An 8,858-nucleotide genomic window follows, 5' to 3' on the forward strand; every position below is an offset into this window, starting at 1 on the left:
AGAGAGAGAGAGAGAGAGAGAGAGAGAGAGAGAGAGAGAGAGAGAGAGAGAGCGAGAGCGAGCAGCGGCCTGCATCCATCCGACTGGGGATGTAAGCTACTTCCTGACTGGGGATGTAAGCGGCCAGTGCTTCCAGCCCTTGCAGCCGAGATTGCCTGCCATGATAAAGTGCACCTTGAGCTAGGAGCGAAAACAAACCCGCTCTCCCTTCAGTTGCTTCTGTCATGGTCTTCATCCAACAAGAGGAAAAGAAACTAAAACACCAATGCTCCCTATTTTTGTCAAAAATCTCTTCACACTTGACAGGGACTAAATAGCTTCAGTGATGCCTTTCCTTCAACTAATATATCTCCTGTTTGTCTTCAGAACATATTCCTCTGTAGAGCTCAAAACCACTGTGTTTTACTGAACAGTTCCATCTGGAGGTTGCAGGATAACCTGATGTCAGTATATCCAATGCACCTCGTTTCCTGTTTACTTTCTTGGGCCTGCCCATACTCACCCTGCTCTTCATAGGATGAACCTACTCCAGTCCTTGTTGCCTTTAAACTGTCAATTTCTCATTCCTAAAACCAGTACTTTCATCAACAGCCATCCCATTTCTGCTCTGAGTCACTGCAATAACTTTCTGGCTAATCACCTGACTGTTTTTTAGGCCTGCACTCCATCTTCTGTGTAAAATACTAAATGCCTATTAATCATTCTTTTATAATTTGCCAGTGTCTCCCACAGTGTGAACAATAAAATTCAAGTATTCAAGAGAGTAAATATATTACACTCTGAAGTGGGGTCATAGTGAACAACTTAGCATCACTGCCAGTTTGAAATTACTTCCTTCTACACAGAGATGCTAATCTATAAATGCTAATGTGTAAATTGTCTTTCTTTTTTTTTTTTTTCCTAAACAGGAAAAAAAAAATCCCAGAACAACAAAAAATGCTATCAAGAACAACTTTCAAGAAATTCCATGGTTAGTCAAATATTAGGGACTTTAAAAAACTAGATGTAATTTATAATGCAACTAGAATCTTTTGGTTATGAGAACCTGGCACCCAACAGAAATAGAGCAGTATGAGTCTGTATCCCTCAACTCACACCACACATATGCATGCCCCATTTCTTAATACCTGTCTATGAACCCTGACCACTTTCATAGCAGATACTTACATTCCCGATCTCAAAGTTCTGCCTCATGAGGAGGTAAAGGGAGGCACTAGCGTGCGACCGGATTGTACTGATGCTGCTACTGCAATGACGGAGAAGCCGGAGGCACAGATCCGCACACTGCTCTGTCTCTTCCTCAAACAAGAGCTCAGGAAACTGTAAAAACCAGAAAGATGTATGTTAATATAGCCTGACTTAGAAATCTGATAGGTTAGCCCAGAAATGAAACCGAGTGGTTAAGAGACAACATTAGTTAAGGTCAACAGTATTGGACACAGCCAGATAGGTGGGCTGAAATACTGGTGATGTCACTTGTTAGGCGGCAGTGTGACACTGGGCAAGTTTCATTTTTCTGTGTGGTAGGCCCAATAACAAACATTACATACATAAACTGTTGTGGCTTCAGTTGTGTATTATGAAGAACAGTATGGATATGCAAGAGCACAACATAAACAAACAAGACCAAACACACATGTTTCAGGGGTGGGGGTGGGGTGGGGAGAGGACAACAAACAGGAAACAACTGGTATAGCAAAGCACACAATACCTTCACACAGCAAGGGTGGAACTGCCCATACATTTAATTCTTAATAAATGAGTTGAAGAGAAAGCTACATGGTGGGAATGTCCAAGGACCTAGGCTCAATCTCTAGTATCACAAAACCCAGTAGAACAAGGAAAAAGGAGGACAGCCTGCATTCAGCTACTGAGTTCAGGTTCTTCTCAAAACCAAATGATTTTAGACAAGAAGCTGATTATCAATAAATCAGGTAAATACATGTTCTGAAGACAGAGTCAGAGGCCCAAGGTTCATAACATATTGACCAGTGAGTGTGGTAAATGACCTTGGACAGTGCTAAAGAAGAAAGTGAAGCCACATATGAAGACCTCAGGTAAACTCACTCACCTTTGAGACCAGGGCTCTCTGTGTGGCGAAGCAGTGCTGCAGATAGACTGCACTTTGGTTGCAGGCCATGCTCTGTAGCAGCACTTTTAGCACACCACCCAGGATACTCTCTTTGGATTCCGTTACAGACACAGTCTGCAATTTAAGGATAAAATGTAAGACAGCATGTGTCTATAATGTGGCTAGCTAGGTAAATTATGTGTGAAAACACAAACATTTACAAGACAGGAAAATGGTAAAAACTAGAAGGACTTCAAGAGAAGATGCCACACAGTGTTTGGATGGAAGGGAAAAAGGAGTGAAAAGCCAGAGAGACTTCAGGAGCAGACATAGCAGCAGGAGGCCAGGGAGTGCATTCTAAGAAACCTGTAAATAAACCTGGACATCTGACCTGAAGCACGTGCAAAAGTGCCCATGGCAGATTACATTTGTTACATGTCAAAAATACATTTTTCTCTTTCCTCCTTTAAGGAAAGGAATCCCAGCTTTTGTCTGGGGACTTGGAACTAATCTAAAAAGAAGTGTGAACTAAAAACAAGTTTCTCCATGAGGCATGCCCTTAAAAACACACGTGGCTCCTTTGCCCAGTGAAATGTAGTGTGGTGAGGAGAGAAGCCTGAGCAAGTGCCTTGCATAATCTATCTTAGAAAATATTTATACTACCGGTAAGGGGGTCAACATTTGAAACGTAAATAAATAATTAATAAAAAAAATTTATGCTTTTTTTTCCTAGTAGGTTAGACCTAGTCCAATAGATCATTAAAATATAAAGCCTTTTAAAGTCTGAAGAATTCCTCATTTTTGTCATTAAGCAGTCAAGAAATAGAGAATTTTAAAAACTATTTAGTATTTGTCATTGTACTGCCTGGTTTTGTGTGTCAACTTGACACAGGCTGGAGTTATCTCAGAGAAAGGAGTTTCAGTTGGGAAAATGCCTCCACGAGATCCAGCTGAAAGGCATTTTTTCAATTAGTGATCAAGCAGGGAGGTCCCCTTGTGGGTGGTGCCATCTCTGGGCTGGTAGTCTGGGGTTCTATAAGAGAGCAGGCTGAGCAAGCCAGTAAAGAACATCCCTCCATGGCTCCTGCTTTCTGACCTGCTTGAGTTCCAGTCCTGACTTTCTTTGGTGATGAACAGCAGTATGGAAGTGTAAGCTGAATAAACCCTTTCCTCCCCAACTTGCTTCTTGGTCATGATGTTTGTGCAAGATGACTAAGACAGTCATCCTGTGTGTTTGTCTACATGTTGTACGTGTATGTATATGCAGCCAGAAGAGGGTGTTGAGTGTCTTCTACCATGCTCTGACTATTTCTTTGAGGCTGGGTTTCTTTGAACCTTGGGCTGTCTTGTGTCTTCCTGGCTAGGCTGAAACCCAGCAAGCCTCGGTGACCGTCATGTGTCTTCATGTCTTCATATCCTTTGAAACTGGGTTACAGGCATAAACGAGAAGCCAGGCTTTGTTATGTAGGTGCTAGAATCTGGTCTGCAGTCTTCACAATTACACGCCAAGTGCTCCTAACACTGAGCCATCTCTCTAGTTCCAAGAAATACTGGAGGTTTTATGTTTTGAAATTTTCAATCAGGATAGCAGCAAGTAAAATCTAAGAAGAATAACCTTAAGGAAGTGAACAGAACAGACTACAGAGAGAATACAGAATGCTATGAAGTAGGCAGCCATTACAACAGCATTGAGTACAACAGACCCTGAGAGAGTGACAGCAGCAGACAGGGACTGCCAGAAACAGGTGAGAGACTAGTTACTAAAACAACTGGAGCATCCTGGGAACGGATTCACACTCTGGTTCTCCTACTTTCTTCCTGTGTTCATGGGACACTCTGAAACATCTCTGTGGCTAACTACTGTTATCTACAAAAGCAGGATAGTGATCATTTCAATAGCCTTTCTCTTATGAAGACCACATAAGTTAACACTTGTGAAGCGCTTAGGACATTGCTTGAAACACTTCCTAAGTGGCTCCTGTCACTAACAGGGTACTAATGTCTAGAAAGTGACTGATAAAGCAGTTTGCAGTTATGTAAAATTACCCAATAGGTCACTACACATAAAAACCTAAACTACCGCTTAATATGTAGAAGATACAGTAAAAACAGCATATCTCTATGCTACATGTTAACTATATTCCAGTGGGATACCACATTATTAAAAACAAAAGACAAGGCCTTGAATATGACAAACAGATGTAGATTTTATAAGCACCCTCAAAGAATAAACATTTGAAAGCTTGGGAAGAAATAGAATTTATAAGTAGAGAATCACCAACTACTTAGAACTACTGATGTCAGACCACCATTGTGTGCCTCAAACTGATTTTCCAATCTCGGCCTGCTGAATGCGTAGTTAGGCCTCCTGCACGTCTTTACCTGGACAATGATCTCTAGCGTGTCTAAGATGATGAGGTTTGCTTCAGTAGCCAGGTTTCCATCAATCAGTGCTTCATGTTCTATCTCTGCTCTTGACCTGATGCAAAATATTGTAAGAAATTTTACTTATCTTTCCAAAAGGCCAGAAATTAAAAAACGACTTAAAGATTCATTAAAACAAAAACCTTGAAACTATTTGCGTCAAGGAAAACTCAGAAAAAAGTAAGAAAGATTCAGTAATTAATATATTGAAATGTTCTGTTTCCCTATGTCTTGCTGACTGTATAGCAACATATACATCTTTTTTTTGTTTTGAGGCAGGTTCTCACTGTACATCCCTGACTGGCCTAGAACTTGTTATGTGGACCAGGCTGTCCTCCAATTTAGAGATCTGCCTGCCTCTGCCTTCCTAGTGATACTACACCAAGCAACCTATCCATCAGTCCCCACAAGATGCCACTGAGGGCATGCATGTTTGCTTTGCCTTTCAGGCGGACAGCACTCCTCTTCACAGCGGTCACCACAGACACTAGGTGGTGCTAGGTCTACACACTGCTGTATCTAAGGCAGTGTTCAAAAGCTAAGCACTCCTCCCAGATTCCAAACATTTTCAATGTATTTATCAACAACAATAAAAGCACTACATTTTCTAAGATTTTATGTAATTTCCTCTTCACTATTCATACAAATATTCTCAGACAGTAATTTAAGTCTTAAATAAGACTGGGTGGAATCATACATTAGAAACAAAACTTTAAAAAAATGGCACTAGATACTGCTAACAACCTGATTATAATTACTACAAAAGTGTATATACCCTTTCTTCCCCCTCTCTTCTTTCTCCCCCTCTTCTCTTTCTGCCACTACTTTATCTCTCCCTTCCAATAAAACCTCTTCCACGTGGAAAAAACAAGTGTATATACATATTAAAACTCACATTGCATAGTGTAAATACATTTCTTGTCAATTATAACCCAATAAAGAGAGGAAAAACAAACAAAACAAAACAATTTGATGTTGAAATCAGTTGCAAAATGCACGTCCCATGGAGGATTAGTTGAGTAAGTGAGCTTGCCTTATTTATTTTTAAATCAGTTTTTAAATATGCAATATATTTTCCTATAACATATAAAGTTATTTTCTCAGTTTTTAATTTAAAACTTAAAAATCAAACAAACACATGTCTTCTAAGATGAATGCCTAATAAAAATAAAAACCTAAGATGATCTGCTTTGTGTTTAGAACCTAGGCAGCACATTAACGCACTAGAAATCATCTTACTTATCCAGTTTCTCTGTGTTCTGACGCCAGTGAGTCATATCCTTTCTCCACCGCAGGTTTTCTTGGCTCCCAAAGGCACTTCCAGATGGGCTCCTCTCTGTCAAACCAATTTCAAAATGGTATTTCAGTGGGACCATATACACATTTGATAACACAGAAGAAATAGCGGGCATTCTTGATTTTATAAGTAGCCATTTCTTTCAGTTTAAGTGGAAGAAGTGGGCAGTAATGATTTTTATTTAAAAGTTTTCATAATAACTAAGGAGAAAATATTTTCTATATAGAATATATCTTGGGGAGCTTTTAAATAAGCAAAGAAAGAATCTTACATGGGTTGTGTTATAAGGCCAAATGGAACAGCTCATTCCCAAGAGTGTACTGGAATATGCTTAATCATGCTACTTTCTTGCTCTCCCTGCAGGAATGGGTAATCTCACTACACATGCTCCTGATTTAGGATGTACCCAAGGGCTAATCAGAGTTTTATCTGATTGGTTTGCTCATCAACTTCTACTGGTTAAACAATCATCCACCTCCTTTTTGGGAACCTTCTCCCACCCTCCAAGAAATCCTCACCTAAGTATTCGCTTTGCTTCTTGTCATAACATTAATTAATAATTTTTAACGAGACACGGTATCACTCAGTAGCCCAGCCTTTGGCCTGGAATATGTAGCCAAAGCTGATCATGAATTTAACATAATCCTCCTGTCTCAGTCTGGCAAGTGCTGGAATTACAGATGTGAGCACCTTGTAGGCTCTATAGCATTTATTCATATAAGACCATATTACCCGACAGATGTGATGCCCCTGGTTCATCATTTAATAATAAAGTATCTGGGATAGACTGAGTACATAACAAATTCATGTTCATACAAAAGCATAATAGGAACTAGGAAGATGGCTCCAGGAATAAGTGTTTGCCATGTAAACAAGAGATAGGAATTCAGATTCCCAGAAGCACACACATGCTAGGCAGATGTGCTAACCTGCTTGTAATTTTAGCCGTGGGAGGCAGAGGGGACCTTTGGAACAAGCTGGCTAGCAAGATGGTCATATCATAGCACTTTGGGTTAACTACAAGGCTTTGCCTCAAAGAATAAGGAGGAATAATTGAAGAAGATTCTCACATCAACCGTAGGTCTCCACACATGCATGGAACGCACCATACATGCACATATACAAGCATGCAGGTAAACATACATCACAGACACAAAAAGATTAAACACCTGTAACAGAATAAGTTCTTTTTCAAAAATATATTCTTTGTGTACATGGGGGTGGGAGGGAGGGAGGGAGGGAGATACACACACACACACACACACACACTCACTGAGACTTGACATACGTGATGAGAACTAAACTTCTGTCTTCTACAGGAGCAGTCTACAATGATTTCCTTTGGTCTACTTCCTGGCTCTATAGGAGAAGCAGGTAGGGGTGCTTCCTCCTCGAGGACTTTAGGTTTGAAGGCAGACTGGATGGCATGGGGAGCCTTTTAACAGGCACCAGAACTTTATCCTGAGTGACAAAGCACCAGGGCTGGTGGAGAAATCCACAGGCATGTGATGGAATCAGATTTCATTTCCAACTAGGAAATGAAAAGCCCACTTCTGAAAACAGTGAGACTAAAAACTGTCTGAGAGGATGGAGGAACAACAAAGGGAAGAGTTCGGCATTCACATGGGAAGTTTAAAAGTACTAAGACACAGAGATCACTCTAGGTAATGAAGACAAGTCTCTATGAAACAGAGGTCACTCTATGGGATGACAGACAGACAGACAAATCTCTATGCTTTCATATTGTTTTCCTTTCTCAACTTTTAAATTTGAAATGTTTTCTCTAGATTTATTATTGTTGTTGTAAATATGTGTTTCCATGTGTGTACGCAAGGTCAGGTACTCATGGAGGTCTGAGACCATGGGTCCCTGGGAACTGAAATTACAGGAGGTGGTAAACCACCTAACATGCTCATGCCTCTGCACGAGCATTAACTGTTGAGTCACGGACCAGCCCTCTTCTGAAATGTACTCTGATCACATTTACCACTCTTTCCCCAGCTTCCTTCCTACTTACCCCACTCAATGCTTTCTCTCCTCTATAACCCATGGAGTTCAATTTGTTTCACTCAAATACTCTTGGATTTAGAGCCTGCTATGGGGCATGGTCAACACACATCTGTAACCTGGCAACAGCTCTTATGCTAGGGGTGAAATTTCTTGATTCAGTTACACTCATAGTTTCTGCAAAGCCACGGTGGACTTGCAACAGTGGTGACTACAGTCACAGCTCTTGGAAGTGATGCAGCCCTAACCAAGAGGAGAAGATGCACCTACCGAGTTGCCCTCGGCTCCGCCGTACCATTTCCTGCCTGGCACCGATGCTCCCCAGAATGGCTTCTTCAAGCTTGGCTCTCATGTCTTTTGATTTCTTAAAAGTTAAACTATTCATTCGTTCAAATACCTTTTTCCCCTAAAATGGAAACACCAGAAGAGGCACTGAGGACACTTCCTTCTTCCTTTCTGTGTTATTTTACTTCCTTATAAGTTTCAATGGTATAATGGCTACTTACTTTGTACTCAAAGCAAGATACACACAGGTAAAGCAGATCTAACAACCGGTTCAGCTGGAGGACCGAGAGATCTGAAAACCATTTCTGCAGAACTGTTTCATCTGCATTCTTGAGAACCCAAAGCAGACAGATCAAAAGGCTCCTGCTTGACTCTGCTGAGAAGGTGGTGTGCTGCCGGCCACTCTGAAAACAAAGAACAGTGGCGTGAGCCCCACTGACCGGTGATCATTTGGATTGTTTTATTTGGGAAATGCAGGTAGAAGGCCTCCAAGTCCAAGGCTAGCCTGAGCTACCCATCAAGCTTCAGGAAAGCCTAGCTATATTCCAAGACTCTGCCTAAATTCAAATGAACAAATACTTTAAAATAAAATTCTCTTAAAAATACATTACTCATTGCTTCTTAAATCAGGAATTTGATTTCAATAACATACAGGAAAGGCAGCCATACAGCGCCCTGACCCTCGTCCCGGCTGCTGAGACTGCAGGGATGGGCCTTGAGACTGCAGGGATGGGCCTTGAGACTGCAGGGATGGGCCTTGAGACTGCAGGGATG

At 41.1% G+C, this 8,858-nt stretch overlaps 1 protein-coding gene across 5 annotated transcripts in view; it reads right to left on the reverse strand.

Annotated features, from left to right (window-relative positions):
* Positions 1–8,858, reverse strand: part of Dock7 (dedicator of cytokinesis 7) — a 183,354-nt gene that overhangs the window by 21,645 nt on the left and 152,851 nt on the right. For all 5 annotated transcript variants that reach the window (XM_029475730.1, XM_029475731.1, XM_021161214.2 and 2 more), the window contains 6 exons: positions 8,306–8,488; positions 8,070–8,205; positions 5,735–5,831; positions 4,454–4,550; positions 2,072–2,206; positions 1,168–1,320 (listed from right to left, as the gene is read on the reverse strand). In XM_029475730.1, the coding sequence (XP_029331590.1) occupies positions 1,168–1,320; positions 2,072–2,206; positions 4,454–4,550; positions 5,735–5,831; positions 8,070–8,205; positions 8,306–8,488 (801 nt within the window). The remainder of the gene's footprint in view (positions 1–1,167; positions 1,321–2,071; positions 2,207–4,453; positions 4,551–5,734; positions 5,832–8,069; positions 8,206–8,305; positions 8,489–8,858) is intronic.

This window comes from Mus caroli, chromosome 4, assembly GCF_900094665.2.
Source record: "Mus caroli chromosome 4, CAROLI_EIJ_v1.1, whole genome shotgun sequence".
Lineage (NCBI taxonomy): Eukaryota > Metazoa > Chordata > Mammalia > Rodentia > Muridae > Mus > Mus caroli.